This window comes from Lampetra fluviatilis, chromosome 57 (genome assembly GCF_964198595.1).
Source record: "Lampetra fluviatilis chromosome 57, kcLamFluv1.1, whole genome shotgun sequence".
NCBI classification, from domain to species: Eukaryota; Metazoa; Chordata; class Hyperoartia; order Petromyzontiformes; family Petromyzontidae; genus Lampetra; species Lampetra fluviatilis.
Window position 1 is genome coordinate 8,804,411 of NC_136331.1, and position 20,506 is coordinate 8,824,916.

The 20,506-nt window shown below is 52.3% G+C and overlaps 1 protein-coding gene across 1 annotated transcript in view; it reads left to right on the plus strand.

The window, feature by feature from the left end:
* The window catches only part of GINM1 (glycosylated integral membrane protein 1), a 29,097-nt gene extending 14,334 nt beyond the window's left edge, over positions 1-14,763 (plus strand). The window contains exons 5-8 of the mRNA XM_078880448.1: positions 4,189-4,348; positions 5,651-5,784; positions 7,377-7,555; positions 8,833-14,763. Of these exons, the coding sequence (XP_078736574.1) occupies positions 4,189-4,348; positions 5,651-5,784; positions 7,377-7,555; positions 8,833-8,917 (558 nt within the window). The 3' untranslated portion in view covers positions 8,918-14,763. The remainder of the gene's footprint in view (positions 1-4,188; positions 4,349-5,650; positions 5,785-7,376; positions 7,556-8,832) is intronic.
* The last annotated feature ends 5,743 nt before the right edge of the window (positions 14,764-20,506 follow it).

A 20,506-nucleotide genomic window follows, 5' to 3' on the forward strand; every position in this document is an offset into this window, starting at 1 on the left:
GGGGCACTTTCCCTGGCAAAAAACAACCAATTTTTTTTCAAAGGGTTGCCCGCAAACTTTGAAAACAGAAAACAGCGCTAAAAGGGCACAGACACCTACGGCACATTGCCTAACACACCGGGTAAAGGTGTGTGTGAGTATGTGGTGTGTGCGAGTATGTGGTGTGTGTGTGTGCATGCGTGGTATATTTACAAACCATGCCACCTGGGTCTGTCCCGTGACTTCCTGTTAACGAGCCTTCGACAATTCACGTGGCCTCAAAGTGCACCTGGCCTGGCACAAGCGCAGTGGTGACGTCACCGCCACTTAGTGGCGAATGGTGGCTGTCGAATGGTGGCTGTTGTCGCGTGTGCAGTGGTTAGCGCACTGTGTTACGAACCTGGCGATCCGAGTTCGATTCCTACTTACGGCCATCACCAGTGACGAATATCTGAACCGTAAATTAACAACTCGTGGATTTTGCCTTAAGCCTAAATTAATAGTCTTAGACCAGTGGCATATTGTTATTCTTGGAAATGTTTATTACAAGTCACGTGCTTAAACCGAACAAATATGTGCTCCGGTTAATGCGAAATCCACGTGATCACCCTACAGTCCAGTAGTTGCCTTATCTTTACAACAGTCGGCGGAGTTTGATTGACGTTGATTGATGTTGATTGGTGTGGCTCTGCTGTCCACATAGTTGGCCGAGTCTTCTGCGTGGGAGCAGCAAAGTTGTTATCATAGAGCACGCCCATCGAGCGGTAGATCGTTAGTATTTGTTTTAAATCGAAAGGTTAACAATCGAAATCGTCAGTTGTCCTTTAAAAACACACACAAATTTACACCCTATGTTTGGCAAAGAGATCCGCGTATTTTTTTCGCGCGAGGAAACTGAAGTCCCCGAAGAAACCCGCCACACGTCGTGTTACATTCCATCTCGCCATCATCCGGCTGGCTGCGTTTATTTTTTATTTTTACGCTTTTAGATGTTTTATCCACCAGACTCGGCATGCATACAGATTTCCACGTCCCCTCTCGAGAGATGTCGCCTTCATTTATTAACGCGCCCGAGTTGGCGAACGGCAATGGGAATGAGTCAAGCGCTCCCCCACGAATTAAATTGCTTCCCCCATGAGCCGTATGAAGGCTGGGAATTTAATACATTTGATCTTTTCCCTCTTTCCATTTTCACGTGTAAAAAAAAATGCACAACGTCCGCCCCCACCGCGAAGCTGCCGTGATACAATAGTGAGCAGCGTGCTGAACTTGCGATCCCGGTGGTCACCGATTCGATCTCCCGCCGAGGCAGTTTAAACAACGGGGGGTGAGTTTCTTAAATCTCTCCCCGCCACTGTTCGCCCAGCCGTGCGCAGTCGCCCCGCGTTTTACGCGGGTTTACGTGACGCGATTTGTTGAAATGGCGCGTTAGGTTAATTTACGCTTGTTTTTTTTGTTATGCGCGCGCTGTCATCGAAGCGACGGGCTCCAGTGCCGTGGGGCTGCGGTGTCACAGAATGTGCTGCGAGCTCATTGTTAGTGGGGGCAGCAAAGCTGAGTGGCGACGCTGCCTCGGGTGCAGCAGCAGTACGACCACCACCACAAGCGCGGACAGCAGCACCAGTCAGCATCTCCTTCTCGCGCGCCTTTCGCAAGATCTTGTCTTGTGCACGCATCTTGCTTGACGTGTTTAAAAAGCTTCTCGTTTTCCCAATTTTTTTTTGTAAATAGGCTGTTACTTTATTGAATACATGTATGGTAGTATTGTAAATATAATATGTTACCGTAATCAGTTCAATACGTAGGCGTAAGAGTGAGGTTTGATAGCTCTCCCTAACCCCAACCATTTCCTTTATTTATTATGGGGAAAATTACATTTTACTTCACGCGATTTTGAGCTACGTGCCGTTTTTCAAGAACAGAACCTCCCACGTAAAACGAGAGGTGGTCGTATAACTGGGTACCCCGCGGAGAGTTGATCGGCAGCTCACGGGTGGTGGGGTAAAGCGTGGGTGCATCTGGCCAGCATTGGTAGAGTAAAGATTTATATTCTTTGGGTTTTTCGGTAGTAGAGATTTTATTATGAGAGGCTATCTGGAACTTACGTGGTCAGCGGTGACCACGGCGAGCGACTGCAGGGATCCACCTTCGCCTACTTTCCTCCTGTTTTATATTCGCACCTCTGGGTGTGCGGCAGCGGCTGCTGTCGAGATTGTGGCTCGATTGCGTTCACGTGCAGCAGGCGGTTTGTGCGGTGAATAGCCCAACCAACAATAGATATCCGTGGTAATTTATATGGATGCCTTAATCCCCCCTCTCTCTGGTCTTTATTTGGCACGTTTTGTTCATCATCATCATCGTCGTTTAGTTGTCATTGTTGTCATCATCATTGTCGTCGTAGTTGTCATTGTTGTCATCGCTGTTGTTGGTGTGGGACCCCGGTGAGTTGGTTCCGGGCGCTGAGTTCTCTCTTGCACGTGACCTGCCCCAGGCGCGCTCTAGTTGGCACACACACACGCGCACACACACACACACGCACGTACGTACGTACGTACGGCCGCCTGAACAGGCACGGAACAATCTCGCGGATACGCTGGAAATGTGCCGCCAGTCTCGACTTACCTTACACCCTTTCATGAATACTCGTGCAACATTTACAACCGATGCAGCTGGAGAAACATTCCGTCTGAAGCGGCAGCGTGCACCACTTATCTGTGTGTTTGGCTGTGTCTGATTATCCGTGTCGTCTTGGCTGGCTGTCTCGTAAACGTTTGGCATTCTATAAACGTGCACTGCTTGAGTCGTGTGTATTATGAACGTGTGAGTGTGTGTACAACGTGTCACTGCTTGAGTCGTGTGTATTATTAACGTGTGTGTGTATGCAACTTGTCACTGCGGTTTTTTTTTCGGCGCGTGTCACTTGAAACCCTTGTCAGTGACGAGATGATCCATCTCAAGGGATTATTATTATCCAAGTGAAATATTTGATAACAGAAAGCCACTTGGCCCTTGATCAGCATTTTATTCGAGTTTATTTCTAAAGAGTCTTGAGATGCAATTGCATTTAGATGCTGTGTACACACAAAGACACAAATCCCTCGTTCAGCCTGAACACACTGTTGGGTCAAGTGCTGTTAGCGAGCACCGATGAAGGCCGGCACGGCGCACCAGGGGGTGGGTGGCCAGCACCACACCCAGCTTCCTTTGTCTCCCGAGTGACAATGTTTACACACCGCACCAGGTACTCATTTGAGAATGAGTCGACCTAGGGGAAGCCCAGGACCGGTTAAAATAATCGTCACTCGTGTTGGCCATGAGCGGGAATCGAACTTGGGTCGCCGGGTTCGTAGCGCAGTGCGTTAACTGCTACACGACCGCTCTCCTACGTGTGTGTGTGTGTGTACATACACGTATGCACTGACATTGCTGTTGTTAGCAAGCTGTGCCCACACTGAGCAATCGGTTGCGCAATCATTAGCCCTCAATCACTGCTCGACCAGGGCTCTAAGTGTCCTGGACTTGCAGTGTCTTTGTGCTGTTCGCCTTTTGGCATTCTCTGGTCTGACACTGGTGCTGAGACTTGGCCATGAAGAAGGCTGCTGCTGTCTCTCGTGTGTAGGCCAATCAGTTTCAAAGACAACGCATAACATAATTATTATTGTCAGAGCATGTTTGTTTGCGTGTTTTGCCACACGTATGTGTGGTTAATGCAGACTTCATGCCTTGCAAAAGGTATCTATTGGGTGTGTGAACATTTTAACACCTGTTTTATTGCCCGAAAGGGTAAAACCCATTTATATTTTTCATCTTGTTTGATACCGACAAAAAGGCCCCACAAATACAACTTATTCACAGCCTGCCACTGCTCTGTCACACGTCTGAGCGAGTAAATGCGAAACGAGGAAATTAAACCGACCGATCAGCCTCCTTCACGAGTGCAACACGGCGTGGGAGACGAATGAAATCCGTCGCTACAGATCGCCAAGCAGGCTCGGTACTCAAACACCGAGTCCGATTCCGTTGCGCGACTTCGGCCAACCGGTTGCAGAGAGAGATGTCCCTACACTTGCAACTCGGGTTGCATGCAACCAAGTTGGTCAGAGGTTGGTAGACTCGACTCGATGGATGGGATCGTGATGCGAGGGTTTCTAAGTCGAGGTTCCTGCCAAAGATGGGTGTCTCTCCCTCCCTCCCCGCCGCGTCGCCCAGGTGACCCAGGCGTTGGTGCCGATGCTGGAGGTGACGTTTGGAATGTCGCAGAACGAAGTGCGGCGCGCAACGTGGAGCGTGCCCATGGAGGAGAGCATGCTGTACAGCATGCCACGTGACGCGGACACCTATGGCACACTGCCCAACACGCCGGGGAAAGGTGCGTGTGAGTATGTGGCGTACGTGCATGTGTGGTATGCGTGCAAACCCACGGCGCCTGGGTCTGTCCCGTGACCTCCTGTCGGTGAGCCTTCGACACTTCACGTGGCCTCAAAGTGTGTGTATATGTATGTAGAACTTATTTCGCACTGTACGTAGGGAAACGTGCTAATCAGAGGTGCGGGGGAAGGACAACAAACTGAAGTGCACCTGAGTTTAACACGTCGGCTTTCACGAACAATCTTATCCATCATAGAGGTTTTTGGGTTAAAAGTGCAGCACCTGGCCTGGCACAAGCGCCATGGTGTCTTGAGGCCGGGTGTCAGAATCGGTGTCTTGAGACGGGGTGATAAGATCAGTGTCTTGAGCCGGGGTGATAAGATCAGTGTCTTGAGACTGGGTGATAAGATCAGTGTCTTGAGACGGGGTGATAAGATCAGTGTCTTGAGATGGAGTTTCAGGATCAGTGTCTTTAAAATCTGCTCCAGACCGCTGGTCTCTCTGTATTTAAACATACAACGTAACATCTTCACATCACCATAAATAGTCAACGGTTTAAAGCGGTGACATTTCTAATTTGATGCAGTATCGCTCTTACCGGACCGCTGAAAGAAAATTTTAACTGCAGTACGAATCTCACAAGGTTAATGCAAAATCCCGGATTAACTGTAATGACAGCAGCATACGAAGGCAGGTGATGTGAATTAAGATTTATGAGATGATTTGTGCACTACCTTAGCCATTTGCCACGGTAGGAAGAGTCACGGCTGATTAACATAAACACACAATCTGCTGCATTACATTATTCAAACATCAAGCACCTCACCATGTTTCCATGTTTTTATGCTACGGAGGATTTGCAAAAAGGCATAAACATCGTTTAATTAAATGGAGTGGTGACTGTACGGGTGTTTTAACAAAGATTTAATTGCCTGTAAGGGGTGTGTTGATTTAAATGACATGTCTGAGATCAAACAGTGAGTTTTCTGAGCATTAGGGTGGCATCTCAATAGAAGAGTGTGTGTGCTGCAAATTTATCTCAAACATTTCGAACACAATTAGTGTGAATGCATGCACACAGCAGGTTGCACTTTGAGTGAAAGTTGAAACATGGACTCCTTGAGCCGAGTCTCAAGACACTGAGCCTCGAACCCGGTCTGGAGACACCTGTGGCTCCATCAGAATCCGTGACAATTTCGCGGAACTCGGTTGCGCGTGTGCTGGGCGGCATCAAGTTGTAACTCGGGGCCCACCCCGCGCTCAAACGTAACGGAGAACCCCCCCCCCAACCCCTCGCGCGCAGAGCTGCCCGCGGGACCCCTGCAGACGACCAGCCACTACCCGATGGGTCAAGCAGAGACCACTCTGGAGGAAGCGGCCGCTCCGGGGAAGCTCCCGGAGACACCGCTGCGCGCCGAGCCCCCTTCCTCGTACAAGGTGAGAGAGGCGGGGGGGGGGAGGCGGGGGGGCGGGGGGGCGGGGGGGGCGGGCAGCGCACGCAGTCCACTCCGTAAAAAAAAAATGTTTGGGGTTAGATCGCGAAAATATGTATGTGGTCGTTATAAACCCACCACCCTCCCGACACAGGCAGTTAGTAAGGTTTGTCACTTAAACAAAACATGCCAATTTGTTACGGGTAGTGTGTTGGAGAGTAAACCCACAACGTTTACCATTCGAGTACGACACACGCACCGGCGTGCTGAACTCGTAGCGAATTGGCACGTTTTGTTTCCGTGACAAACCTTACTAATTGGCTGTGTCGGGTGATGGTGGGTGTAACAGCAATTTATATTTACGCGATCTAACCAAAAAAACTTCTTATTATTCATCATTATCGATAATATGGATAATATTGGTCGCGAACTAGCGCAGTCCACTACCAGTTTCGGACACCCGTCCTCAGTGCAGTTCGTACGTTCTCTCTCGCTCTCCGCCCCCCCCCCCCCCCCCCCGGTTCCACTCAGGCTTCCTGTGGTTCTCTCCGGTTGCCCTCTCATAGCTATAACAATTGCATACAATGAAACTGGTATTGGCCCAAGCCTTCCAAATGCTGAAAAATTGCCTGCAAATTGCTAAATTGGCGTCACGCACAGCAGCAGCAGCAGCAGCATCAACCCTGGCTTCGTGAACTTGGCATTACCCTCCTGAAATAGTCTTGAGATTCGGTGAGGCTTTGATGTGCCAGCGATTTGAGTTGCTGTGCCAGGATGTGTGTGTGTGGTTGTATACATATAGTTGTACATGTATAGTTGTGTATAGTTGTAGTGGTGAGTTCGATGCTCGCTCACGACCAGATATTTGAAGCCGTCCTGGGCCTCCCTTATGTCAACTGGACCTTAAAATGACCACTTGCTACGGTGTGTACAAACATCAGCACGAGGTGAGACAAAGATGGCCAGGCGTGGTGTTGCATGCTCTTCTGGCCTACATAGGTGCTCGTTAAAAGCACTTGCCCCAAAAGTCTGTTAATGTTATACGTGGGGGGGGCGGGGATCTTTGTCTTTTTTAACGAGTTGAATGTGTCACTGTGTATGCGTGTGTGTGTGGGGAGCGGTGGTGCAGTGGTTATCGTGCTGCGCGATGGACCCAGCGACCCGGGGTCGATTCCCGCTCACGGCCAACACCAGTGACGATTATCTGAACCAGGCCGGTGCCTCCCCTAGGTCGACTCAGCATCTAATGAGTACCTGGTGTGGGGTGCAAACATCGCCACTGGGGAGAGAGGCCGCCGGGCGTGGTGCTGGCCACCCACCCCCTCGTGTGCTGTACCGGCCTTCATAGGCGCTGTCCCAACAGTCTGTTAAGGCTCTAAGGGGGGGGGGGGGGAATCTTTACCTTTTTGCGTGCGTGTGTGTGCGTGTGTGTGCACGTGCGTGTGTGCGTGCGCGTGTGCGTGCGTTTGTGTGCGTGTGTATGTTTATGTGTGTGCGTGTGTGTGCACGTGTGTGTGCGCGTGTGTGTGGGTGTGCGTGTGCTTGCGCGTGTATGCTTATGTGTGCGTGTGTATGGTGTGTGCGTGTGTGTTCCAGCTGGTGTGCCAGCGGGCCGAGATGCTGCGCCAGGAGGTGTGCCGCCTGTGGAGGAGCCTGTGGCAGCAGGCCCTGCCGCTGGTGTGCGGCGCGGCGCTGCTCGTGGTGGTGGGGGCGCTGGGCGGCACCGTCATCGTGCTCGGCCTCCGCGTGCTGTGCCCGCACGCGCACGACAGCAAGTACGCACGCACGGGGAACACGTGTGCGCGCACGCTCGTGTACAAGCACACGTACATAGTGATATACACATAGCGACGTGTACTACACGCGCATACGACACTCGGCCACTTGTACGACACACAGCAATGTGTGGGGTCGTGTCGCATAGTGGCTGCTTTTACGTTGCCAGGGCAAGGTCATCCGCATATAAAAGAGTGCGTGGCCCGTTTGGCCAGGTTCAATCCTGGCCATGGTTTTTATAGAATCACGGGGATTTCGATGACGATGTGGGTTATGAAGGGCCTACGGTGACCTTTGCGGAAGCTTGGGAGTATTTAGCGGGATGCGTGAAGCGTGCTCCCACTTTGATCTTGTGAGGTGCGGGTTGCAGTCGCGTTGCCAGCGAGCCGAGTGGAAAGTTGCTCGCCGCTTGCCATCGATAACCGAGTGCGGATCTTTGGCGGACATCCAGTCACCGAGGCCTTCGCCGTCCACCTGGCCTACTGCATAGCCCCACCCCCACCTCGTTCGGTTGCTGTTAAAGTCACCAACGTATAGGGCAGGGATTGGTGCACATGGTGAGCGCTGGCTGTGGCCATTTGTAATTCGGGGCTTTGTACACGTTGGTTATGTGCAGCTCCCCTTGTCTTCATGCTGGTAGTGTAGGTGGCGGGAAGGCGTAGAACTCTGCGATGGAGTTATTCGCGTGTCTCTGGCCAAGCCGTGCTTTTGGTGGTAGTGGCTCGTCGTCAGGTTGTTATCCGTGGCTGTGGTAGCGACTGGCACATACGGGGCATCAAAGACGCGGGTTTCTTGATGCTGCTGCTGCGTGGGCGTTCATCACGTCGGTCAGATACTCGCCCTGCACCCGGGAGTGTCCCTCAATGTTCAGTTGAAAAAGGGCCGTTGGCGTGGCTTCGTGTTGTTGTTGCCTTGGAGACCGGGAGATCGATGGTCCATGTTGATGGTGGTGGTGTTGATGGTGGTGGTGCTGATGGCGGTGATGGTGGTAGTGGGTCTGTGTTGTTGCTCTGGAGACCAGGAGATCGATCCATGTTTGGTCGCCGCATTGATGGCATTTGTCGTGATGTTTCACTTAACAGAGTGGGACCATGATACATTCGCACAGAGTGACATGTATAGATTAGCGCATGCACACGCACACACACACACACGCACACACACACACACGCACACACACGTACGGAGTAACACAGAGGTGCGTACGTCTCCAGCAGGCCCCCCCCCCCCCGCATCGTCACACCTGTGTGTCTCCGCGTGTCTCTGCGTGTCCCAGGTTCGACTCGAAGGCGTTTTACGTGGACAACCTCCAGATGGACTTCCAGCCGCTAATCGTCGACAAGAAAGGGACACCTTGCTAGGAAGATGGGGGGAGCGCACTTTAACCCCCGAGCTGATTTCAGTGAAACCTCCCCACCACCCCTACCACTCCCCACCACCCCCATCACTCCCCCCACCCCTTGTTACTTACGCGGCCATAAGCTGCCAGCTGTCCCCCCCCCCCCCCCCCCCATCATTGCGCGCGAGTTCTCCATGCCCCTCCCGGTTGTCCGTCTCTTCTGTCTCGCTCGCGCTCTCTCGGTTTTCCTTTGAGAGCCACGCTCCTCGTCGAGAGTGGAAGTGACGATGCTGGCTCGCTGTGTATCGGAACGGTTGTGCTGTGTAACAAGAGTGATAACGATGATGATATTGACGATGTTTTCTTTCCTCGCGTTCAACATTGAGTTCATAGACTATGAATCCATTAGGAATTCCTAGGGCTTGTGCTCTTGATGCCTGAGGCTCGTAGAGCCAGATTATTGCAGGTTTATGGTTCATTGTTCATTACTAGGATGCAGTCTTGGGCTAGTTTTTAGAATGGATTCTTAGGGCTCCATGCTAATACCTGAGGCTCGTAGAGACGCACTAAGGTACTGCTTGGATTGTTAGGCATCACTGATTATTCCTAAGGCTCACATGGCCAGCTTTAGGATCCATTGTTAACCACTGAAATTCACAGAGCCAGGCTTAAGGACCTTTAGGGTTCTTAGAATAAAGCATTCATACCTAATACTCACCGACATAGAATAATGCACTTTAAAAGATTCTTACGGACCATTGGTAACTGCTGATATTCACACTCACAAATGAGGACACAATGTAGGCACACGTAGGGGTGGGTTTTTTGCACGCTTATTCCTGAGGCTCGATGGAGCCAGACGAAGGCATCCATCCCCCTGAGGGTTCAAATCGGAGGAGTTCCCCTCTGCGAAGTTTTTTTCTTTTCTTCAGCCAACGCCGGTGGCTGTCACTTGCCACACCGGGGGCGCGCGTCCCGGTCAGAATGTGCGGCCTGGGGCTTTCCATTTGGCGTTGCCGCGGCCGCCGAAATAACATCGATGGCCGTTGTGGCAGGCGTTCCACCACCCCGTGGAGTGGAATTCTCCCCGAATCTCGTTCACGGTTCTCTAAACTGGTCGTTGTCGGTGGGGACGGGTGGGGCCGCCTTGGGATTGCCAGGGGTTGTCCTCGCGACGACGGCGGGGGGAGGGTGGCCAGGAGATGGCAGCACAGCAACGGGTGCGGTCCACAGAATGAGGTCTGGCCCACTGCCTCGATTCGGTGTTGCGAGATTGAATCCACCCTCGCGGAGCCTTTGAAGGGTCGCCCGCCTCGTGCGGGTTGCTGGGTTTCTCCGGCTGCTCCGGGGCTTTCCTCCCAAGTGAAGCCAGAAACGATTCATCGTGCAGCTGGCCAGACATACCAGATTCACAGGACCCTCCCCGCTAAATGATTCTCGAGGCGCTGTGAGATGTTTTTTCCTGGGTAAATAAACTGGCATTATCCTTATTATAAAAATCTGCTTACTGTGAATATCAAATTACCGGCCCCTGTGATTGCTTATCATGAACCTGGTCAGACCGTCTTAACCCAACACGGCCATCATCCCAGCAGCACGCAGCCACTCCCGCAGCCACTCCCGCAGCCACTCCCGCAGCGCACCGCACGACGCAGACTCTGCACCGGCTCCCTCCTCACGGTGCACACCGCACGTTGAGGTCACCGTCGCATCGGGTGCCACGGTGGCTAGGAGATTTCGATTTAAAGCTTTCGTGACTGCAGGGATTCATCTTCTTGGTTCTTTCGGTAAAGTCACGTAGAAGGGAAATAATAAAATAATAAAAATAAAACATAAAAACGTCGTGAGAATTATTTTATTTTGTTGTATTTTTATTATTTCCCTTCTACGTGACTTTACCAAAAAAACCAAGAAGATGGCTAGGAGATGTTAACGACCTCGCCTGGTATGCAGCAGGTCGTGGGTTCGATCCTGACCCGTGATGCCTGCTGCTGTATATTTGGAGTTTGTGGTGTCTCTCTCTCTTCCCCGTGAGTCGCGTGGATTTTTGTCCGGGTCCTTCGGCTTTTCCCTCCGCATTTAGAATGAACGTGCATTCAGAGTATTTGTTTGCGCTAAATTTCCATGCGATAAGCCACTTTGTTGAGCTATCATTTGTGTTTGCCAGGTCGCTTCTGAAAAATAAACTATAGAGTTCAGTGGGGCCTTACCCGGTAAAACAAGAATAGTTTTAGTGCAGAGCGCCAGAGTGCCGGTGCCGGTCTGTGTCTCGCAGCAACAAGGGGCCTGGGTTCGAATCCTGACCTCTCTGTGTGGCGTTTGTGTGTTCCCTCTCGCCCTGTTGGTCTGCGTGGGTTTCCCCCGGGTCCTCCGGTTTCCTCCCATCGCCAAAATAATCAGACAAGGACATTGCTGTCGGCCAAGAGCAGTCACATGCCCAAACGTGACCTGCACATCGCTCAATTGGGATCGCGCTGCCACATTGCCCCCGACTGCTGGAAAAGAGTTGAGGCTGGCTGAGGCTTTCATGAACTATTTACAAACTTAACTATTTTTTATTTTTGCAGGTAAGGCCCAAATACAGCCACATACTCCAAACACACGACGTTGATTCTTAATGTGGAGGGAATAAACCAGAGGACCTGGAGAAAAATTCACGCCTCCACGGGGATGGAGAACACGCAAACTTCAAATATACAGCAGCAGGCGTCAGGGTCGGGATCGAACCCACTGCCTGTATACTTGGCGAGGTAGTTAACATCTCCTAGCCACCGTGGATGAGCAAACGTCGCAATATAATGATTTGAGCGCACAGCGGAGGTGAGCGTGCAGCGTGGGTGAATGTGCCGTCTAGAACAAACAAGACCCACAGGGCCTTGTTCTTGGGCTGAGTCCCCTTCGTGACTCGTGGCCGGGAGTCTCCCAGCAGATGTCCCCGTGACCCGGCGGATTGTGCCGCGTGCATCGGCGTGACCCTTCGTGGCCGCCTCGTGGCCCCGCTTAGGCTGCGGTTGCAGAGGTTGCAGTGATTTTGTTGTGATCTGGCCCTTCCCCTCCCGTTGGTCTCGTCCCCCGTGCAGTCGTTGCTATGGATATTTCTTTCATGTTTGTTTCGATGGTACGTAAACGCGCGCACGTGAAATCCGATTGCTTTTTTTTGTGTGTTTTATGGAAAGGAACCACTCGTTGCGCATGCTTGCGCGCGCACACACGCACACGTATACATGCGCACAGTATAGCCTCAAACGGACTGCTGGGGCAAGTTCTGTTAGCGGGCACGGCACACGAGGTGGTGCTGATGTTTACACACCACACCAGGCTGAGTTGGACTTACGGGGAGGCCCAGGACCGATTCGAATGTTTGCCGCTGTTTTTTTATTTGTGGTCCTGAGCGGGCATCGAACGCGAGGTTTGCCACGTTCGCAGGCGCGCTAGCCGCTGCACAAACGCACACGCACGTTCACACGCACGCTTACACGTTCACACGCTTACACGTTCACACGTTCACACGTGCGCGCGTGAGAACTATTATAAATCACAGCCCTTGTGTCACTTCACTCCTGCTTGTAGGCGTCCTCCGACACCCCATTGGCAATCATGGGGGGGGGGGGGGGGGGTTGACCATACTTCACCACGCTGGTCCGTTCGAGTTTAGTTCAGATAGCTTATATCCACACACAAATGAGTACACACAGATTCCCCAATTCGCCTTTTGATGTGTTGGGGGCAAGTGCCGATTGCCACTTTGCATGCACAAGTGTGCCCACGGACAGTATACACACACACAAACAAAGCCCCCCCGTATAGCCTTGACAGACTGTTGGGGCAAGTGCTGTTAGCGAGCAGCACCTATGACGACCGCCACGGCACACGAAGGGGTGGGTGAGCAAAACCACGCCCGGCCGCCTTTGTCTCCCCAGTGGCGATGTTTACACACCACAGCAATGTACTGATTTGAGGCCGAATCGACCTAGGGGAGGCCCAGGAACGGTTCATGTATTCACCACTGTTATTGATCTAAGCAGGAATTGAACTCTGGTCGCCGGCTTTGCAGCGCAGCGCGCTAACCACTACGCCACCGCCCTCCCACACGTGTGTAGATACACAACACACAAGCACGCACACATATGTAGATACACAACACACAAGCACGCACACTCTCCTCGGGAGCTAAGATAGGCACCGAGACCCTAGCCTTGAGTGTGTCTTGTTTTTATTTTGTTCACCAAAATCACAGCGGTTTGTTTTAATCACCGAAATGTAATTGTTGTTCTATCATCCGTTCACCCAAATTGGGCTTCCAGATGAATTTTGTCCCAGTCGTGGCTGTTTAACAAACGCAAGCCTTGGACCAGTTTGTGATAGCCACACTGCTATCATCATCATCATCATCCACGATCTTATCTGCTGTTGGATGAGGCGCCTGCCCCCACACAAGCATTCGCCGTGCCGCAGTCTTCACGACGCAACGGGCCCCGTCGTTCTGCATCGCTGACGATGCGAGCGGATCGTATCGCTTCTCATTGAGGGTAGGGGGGGCACGTGGTGGTGGGGGGGGCACGTGGTGGTGGGGCTTGGGGCAGGGCACTGCTGCCACCTCTGGGCTACCACTGTTGTTGTGTTCGTCTCGCAGAGGCCACCGCGGCCCAGGAGATGTTTTTGTTTGGGGGGGGGGGGGGGTTTAAAGGCCCCACGCGTCCGTGGTTTGTGTGGCCCGCGTTTGTCACTGGCGGGCGGGTGGCTGGGGTGGTCGGCCACGCTCCTGGAGGCGGGTTTCTCTCTTGGCTGTGTTGTACATGAGCCGGACGATGACATTACAACGGGTTACGGTTCGCGCGTAATTGTTCTCAACAACCTAAAACAACAACAACAACAAACTCGTGCACTTCTCTTGCCTAAGTGGTGTCTGTGAAAACAAACGGCTGCGGTTTGTTGGGAATTAAAAAAATAACATGTGTCACACCAAACTTCCAAAAGCCAGGGGGGGGGGTCCCCTCGTGACGCCACGGAGTTGCGAGGTTTGCGCGTCCACGCGTCGCCCGGATGAAGATTGTCGAGAGGTGTCGGTGGTGCAACGAGGAGTCGCGTGGTCGTGTTGTGGGACAGGCCGTGCCCTGCAGGGCAGTGAGCGGGCCTTGACCAGGCGGTGCTTGTCTCTCATCCATGGTCGTCGTTATTATCACCACCATCGTCATCATCGTCATGATCGTCACCACCGTCGTTATCCAAATTATTGATACAACACAAGTTCACAACAGGCCAAGCAGCCGATGCTTCCACTTAACACTGCAGGGTCGGAGGAGGCATCGACTCGTCGGGGTTGAGACATTCGGAGAGGGCCTTCACAGATGATCAGCCAGGGCAGTTCCCCTCCGCTGTGACGATGCGTGGTCCCATTTCACTTGCCTCACCAACATCTCTCTGGACATCACGCTTCGCCGAATCGTCGCCTGTAACTTGTGTTGTCCCGTTTTTCTGAGCGAGTAGGTTTATGGGGGGGGGGGTTATTTGTTTTATCTTGGCACCGAGAAGAAACGAAGCGGCCGCATTCACGATTGTGACGAGCACTTGAGTCGCGGCTCCCTGACGAGTCGTCACACGCGGCGGAGACGACGTCTCTCGCAGCAAATCGCTGCGCAGGTGGAGGTGGGGGGTCTCTTGTCTCGCCCGCTCAACTGGTTGCATGCAACCGGTCGTTTGGGTGTGAACCAGGATTGGGGCGTCTCTAAGACACGCTGAGCATGTTGTATAATTTGTTTAAGTGAACGATTCTTGAGCAGGCGATCGTGAAACGAATGGTTCATTTTTATTTGGCGTTTTGTTTTTCCGTTTCGTAATTTAAAATTTGCGTTGCGGGAGTCGGATGTTCCACGCGTTGAGGTTGTGTATTTGTTGTTGTTGTTTTTGGTTTATCAATAATGATTGCACTGGGGGGAGGGGGTGGGGGGTGACCGGGGTCACGTGATGAGGAGTTAGGTCCCCTTGTGCAACTTCGACAGATGTTCACGATGATGATGGTGCCACACGGCTTCGGCTTGCGCGGGCAGTGCTCATGACAGCTGTTATTTTGGGTTGTCAAAGCCGCCGCCACCCGACACGGCCACTTTAGCATTGCGTTACTCGTTGAGCACACCCGGTGTGTTGGAGAGTAAACCCACAACATTTACAATTTGAGTACGACGTTTCGGCACGATCGCCCGATGAAGGCTGGGTGTTGTATTTACCAGAGGGAACGTCGTGCTCATTTTGCAAATGTTGTGGTTTAACTCTCCCAAACACGTCGGTGAGTGCTGAACTGGTAACTAATTGGCAGGTTTCGTTTACGTGGCAAACCTTACTGATTGGCTGTGTCGGATGGTGGTGGTGGTGGGTTAACGACACATTCATATTTACGCGATAAAACCCAGAGTAACTTTTATTGTGAATATCTCTGGGAGGCTCAACCAGGACACACGGTGGAACTGGAAACCCTCCCCACCGTCGGTCCCTCCCATACAGACCACGCCCACACAGACCCCGCCCACTCCCACAGACCACGCCAACTCCCACACAGGCCACGCCCACTCCCTCACAGACCCCGCCCACAGACAACGCCCACTCCGTCACATGCCACGCCCACTCCCACACAGACCCCGCCCACTCCCTCAGACCACGCCCACACAGACCCCGCCCACTCCCTCACAGACCACGCCCACACAGACCCCGCCCACTCACAGACTACGCCCACAAAGACCCCGCCCACTCACACAGACCTCTCCCACACAGACCCCGCCCACTCCCACACAGACCACGCCCACTCCCTCGCAGACCACGTCCACATAGACCCCGCCCACTCACAGACCACTCCCACACAGACCCCGCCCACTCCCTCACAGACCACGCCCACTCCCACAGACCATGCCCACCCCCACACAGACCACGCCCACTCACACACAGGCCACTCCCCACAGACCACGCCCACTCCCACACAGACCCCGCCCACTATGGAGGTGTGGAGCCTGGTGGTGGCGCTGTGCTGCAACAGAAGCGGACTGCCGCGGAGTCGCCGATCGTGCAAAATGTTCAGCCAATCAAAAGCACGGGGCGTGTAGCACGACGGTATCCCAACCGAATTGGATTTCTACATCCACGGATCGATTGGCAAAGGCATCGACGCGTCGACTTTAACCCACATCGCGATCGACTTTTGAGCACGGATTGCCGGTTCGAACGGAGCGAGAACCCATACTCGTGGAACCTCGATTCGCGTACCACGAGAATAATTGATGGGCAAGGATGACGCCCCCGTGGGGAGACACCACTCCCCCCACGCCCCCCCCCCCCCTTGCGTGGCCAACATCGCTGACGGCGGTGTGCGTGGTGGTGGTGTCTCCCACGGCGCTGTGTTTGCTCCCGAGCGCATCGCTGCCAACCCCTTGTTGTTGTTGTGGGTGCCCTCCTACCTTGCTGCAGACCAGCTCAGACCGTAATGTCGGACACCCCGTGGCGCTCATACATCTCAACGTTCATCTCACAAAGTCCCATCACAAGGGAGAGAAACACAAACAAATAGACATTAACTCGTGTTTTGCCCGCATTGAAACGGCTGTTACTCCGTATGGATCTGCAAACTCCCTGTACAAGAATACGGGGCAAACCGATTGGGTTTACAGCTCTGCTGCTATCCACCACGACGATGCACCACGATAAACCTGTCAACCCCTTATCAGTGCCCCTACCTCCGTGCAGACCAATTCAGACCTTAGTGGTCACCCCGTGCCCCTTAGAAATCCCAACGTTCATCCTACAAAGTGACATCACAAGGGAGAAACACAAACAGACAGTTTTTGTTGATGCCCGTATTGAAACGGCTGTACGCCGTATGGACCTGAAAACTCAATTTCCCTGCACAAGAATACGGGCTAAGCCGTGTGGGTTGACAGGTATGCTGATAAGACACGTGTCAAATCCGGTGCAGAGTGTTGTTTTTGTTGAACCAGGTGTGTACAGCATGTGCACAAAATATCAATCTGACGCCGAGTCGAGAGATGTGGAGCCCTGGCGAACTGGGTCTTGTCCGCGTCCCAACTTTGAGCCAAGTGGCTTCGAGGGGGTTCTGAGGGTTCGAGTCCTGGCTCTGGGTGTCTCCTGCAGCCTCGAAGGAGCCCCCCCCCCCGTGGGTTGTGGCAACCGTCCGATTGAATGGCAGGCACGCGACGGACGACGCGGCAGGGAGTTTCCACAGTGGCCGTGTCGTCTTCACCGAGCCGTGGTTCACTCTTCCGACTTCCGTGAACCGGTCCCCCCTCGCCCTTCAAATGTATTCCTGGAACACGCAAACGCACTCACAAACACGCAACAACAACAAAAAACAACCGACGCATCGATATTTACACAGCACCCGGTTCTTTAATCATCATTATCCCGAAACTGTGTTTGACACAAAGATGTTTTCCTTTGCGACGTATTAAAATGTATACCTGTGTTATTATCGATGTCCGTGCTGTCGGTGGGTGAGGTGTGTTGGGTGGAGAACAGAGCTCTTGTAGACATTGTTTACAATTCCCTTGGCTACCGCTCCGTTTTCGAATGTCGCTAAGTTTAAATGGGGGGGGGGGGGGGCGGTGGTTCAGTTGCTTCTTATCAATAATGTCTCCTTCCTCCTGGAGATGTGAAGACGCGTGGTGAGCATTGGCGCGAGTGAGTTGGGGGGGAGCGGTGGGGTAGTGGTTAGCGCTGCGCTACGAACCCGGCGACCCGAGTTCGGTTCCCGCTCACGGCCAACACCGCTGACGATTATCTGAACCGGTCCTGGGCCTCCCCTAGGTCGACTCGGCCTCAAATGGGTACCTGGTGCGGTGTATAAAAACATCGCCGCTGGGGAGATAAAGGCGGTCGGGCGTTGTGATGGCCACGCACACCTCGTGTGCCGTTCCGGCCTTCATAGGTGCTCGCTAACAGCACTTGCCCCAAAATTCTGTTAAGGCTACACGAGGTGGTCTTTGTGTGGGTTTGTGTGCGTGCACACGAGACAAATATGCATCATTTGTTCACAAAAACACGCGCGCACACAAGATTACACCTGTTGGCAATGTGTATACACGGCGTGCACGCATTACGTGTATATACATTTAACACGTGTAAAACACAGCTGCCCGGCGCGCCATCCATCCATCGCCTTTCCGACCTCATAACACTTCTCTTGATTGGCGTGACCAACAAACACCTGGCCACGGTCAACTCTGTCCAAAGCACAGGCGGGTTACGTTTGAGTTTAACGTCGTTACTCTCAGCCAAAGTGAAACAAACAAACGAAATTCGGCGCGACAAATCTCGCGTCCCGTCGAGGCTGACGAGGCATCGACTTCAGTTTGTTTTTGTTCAATTCAAAAAAGCCTCGTTCACGCCGAACAATCTGTCACTGTCACTGCTGCTGTCACCTGGGTGGTACCCCCAGCACCTGCGGCAACGCAGAGGGTTCAGTCGTGGTGATGATGACCCAGCACGGATTCACTCCACTCGCTCACCGGCAGTCAGTCGCCTCATTATCACTCCTCTAGCGCTACTACCACGGCTACTTTTCCCGTGAAACTCACTCGTTGAGGACTCGTCGATATCACACGTTGTCTAATCTCATCTACGTTATGTTCAACCACCACACCGCAAGTTGCAACAACGCTCACACTCATTCATTCACCCACTCGTTTAGTCACCCACTCATTCACTCACCCACTCAATCATTCACTCACCCACTCGTTTAGTCACCGACTCACTCGACCACACGTTCAGTCATGCACTCACCCACTCATTCACTCGTTGAGTCATCCACTCACCCACTCATTCACTCACCGACTCGTTCAGTCATCCACACACTGGCCACGCTGCAGATCACCTCGCTTCTCTTTCTGCCTCTTCCCTCACACTGCTTCACTTTGGGATTCACTCTCTCCATCATCATCATCTCTCTTCCCAAATTATGACATTGCTCAATGCCACTTTGTGCCGATTGCACCTTCACGGCAGCGCGCGCACAGACACGTGGGGAACATCCCGGTCACGCGAGCACGCGAGCCCAGCGGCACAGGCGACGGTGGTGGCGATGCAAGATCCGGCTGTGGACCCCCCGTCCATTCTCCCCGACTCACTTTTACTGAAATAGCTACGGAAGAAGATGAATCCCTGCAGTCACGAAAGCTTCAAATCGAAATTTAGCTACGGATGGTTTTTAACCTCGTATACAATAATACGTTGGGCTATAACGATAAAAAAATATATATTTAGTTTAGTTACCACCATGCATTGGTTTAAGAGGAAGACAGTCTCACATCGACAGTTTTAATATAAATAAAGATGTAAAAGTTACAGTACTCGCAATTAATTTATCGTGCGTCTTGATTTCATGCCGGCCCCATCGCTCCAGGATTCCCTCGAAGGGGGAGGATCACGCCACTGTATGCCGCTCTAATTGATACGATGGCCAGATGTCTTAATCTGTGCTTGGGCCCTGGTTGACCGCAGGTCATTTTAATTAACACAAAACTCTGAATATTTGTTTTACTTATGTATCTGCTTGATTCGAGATCCCCCTTGTGCCCCTACTGGACATCTGTGACAAAGAGCTTTATAGCTTATCGGATTCTTCCAGCATATATATGATTCGATGCGTCGCATAACGCTGCCACCCCCTCCACCCGCACGGTTGCGCCCTGCGGGCACCCTTCCCTGAACCGCGTGCGCCTCCTGGCTCCGTCGGCTTCTCGTTGATCCTGCCGGCCCTGCCCCATTCAACAACACCGATGACCGCGGCGGGATGTTGTTCAACAACGTCAGGAAATCAACAAGCGGACATCGTGCCGCGGTCGTTGTTTCATTGCCAAAAGTGATTTTTATTTTTTAAATCCAGTTGCCGATCAACCTTATCGGGTGTTTTCTGGCAGGAGCAATTTTTCAAGTGAAATTAATCAAGTTTACCTGGCCCGGTTTCCACTTCACGGTGGGGGTGGGGGGGTCTCATCAGCAGGGTTGTGTGTCTCAGCCTCGTGACGAGCCAACGCTGTCACTTTGGCTCGTGCCCCGGGCACCGCGGCCTCGCGTGCGGCAGCGTCGTTGGCGGTGCTCTGCCTGGCACTCGCGCGCCTCCCAGCAGCGCGGCAATGGGTTCGAGTGTCCAGTTCGTAGCTCAGACCGGTGGTCAATCACCTTTCACTGCAGCCGTACGCCCCTTTGGTTCTCAATCGTTAAAAAGGTAGAATGTTAATAGCTACGTAGGGGTTGATGAAACAAAGTAGTTTTGTCTTCTTGGTTCTTTCAGTCACGTAGAATGGAAATAATAAAATAATAAAAATAAAACATAATAAAATATTTTATTATGTTTTTAAAGCTTTCGTGACTGCAGGGATTCATCTTCTTGGTTCTTTTGGTAAAGTCACGTAGAATGGAAATAATAAAATAATACAAATTAAACACAATAATTGTTTTATTATGTTTTATTTTGATTATTTTATTATTTCCATTCTACGTGACTTTACCGAAAGAACCAAGAAGATGAATCCCTGCAGTCACGAAAGCTTTAAATTGAAATTTAAGTAGTTTTGCTTACGTGTCCTTGCTTAATTTGTGTTGGGATGATTTT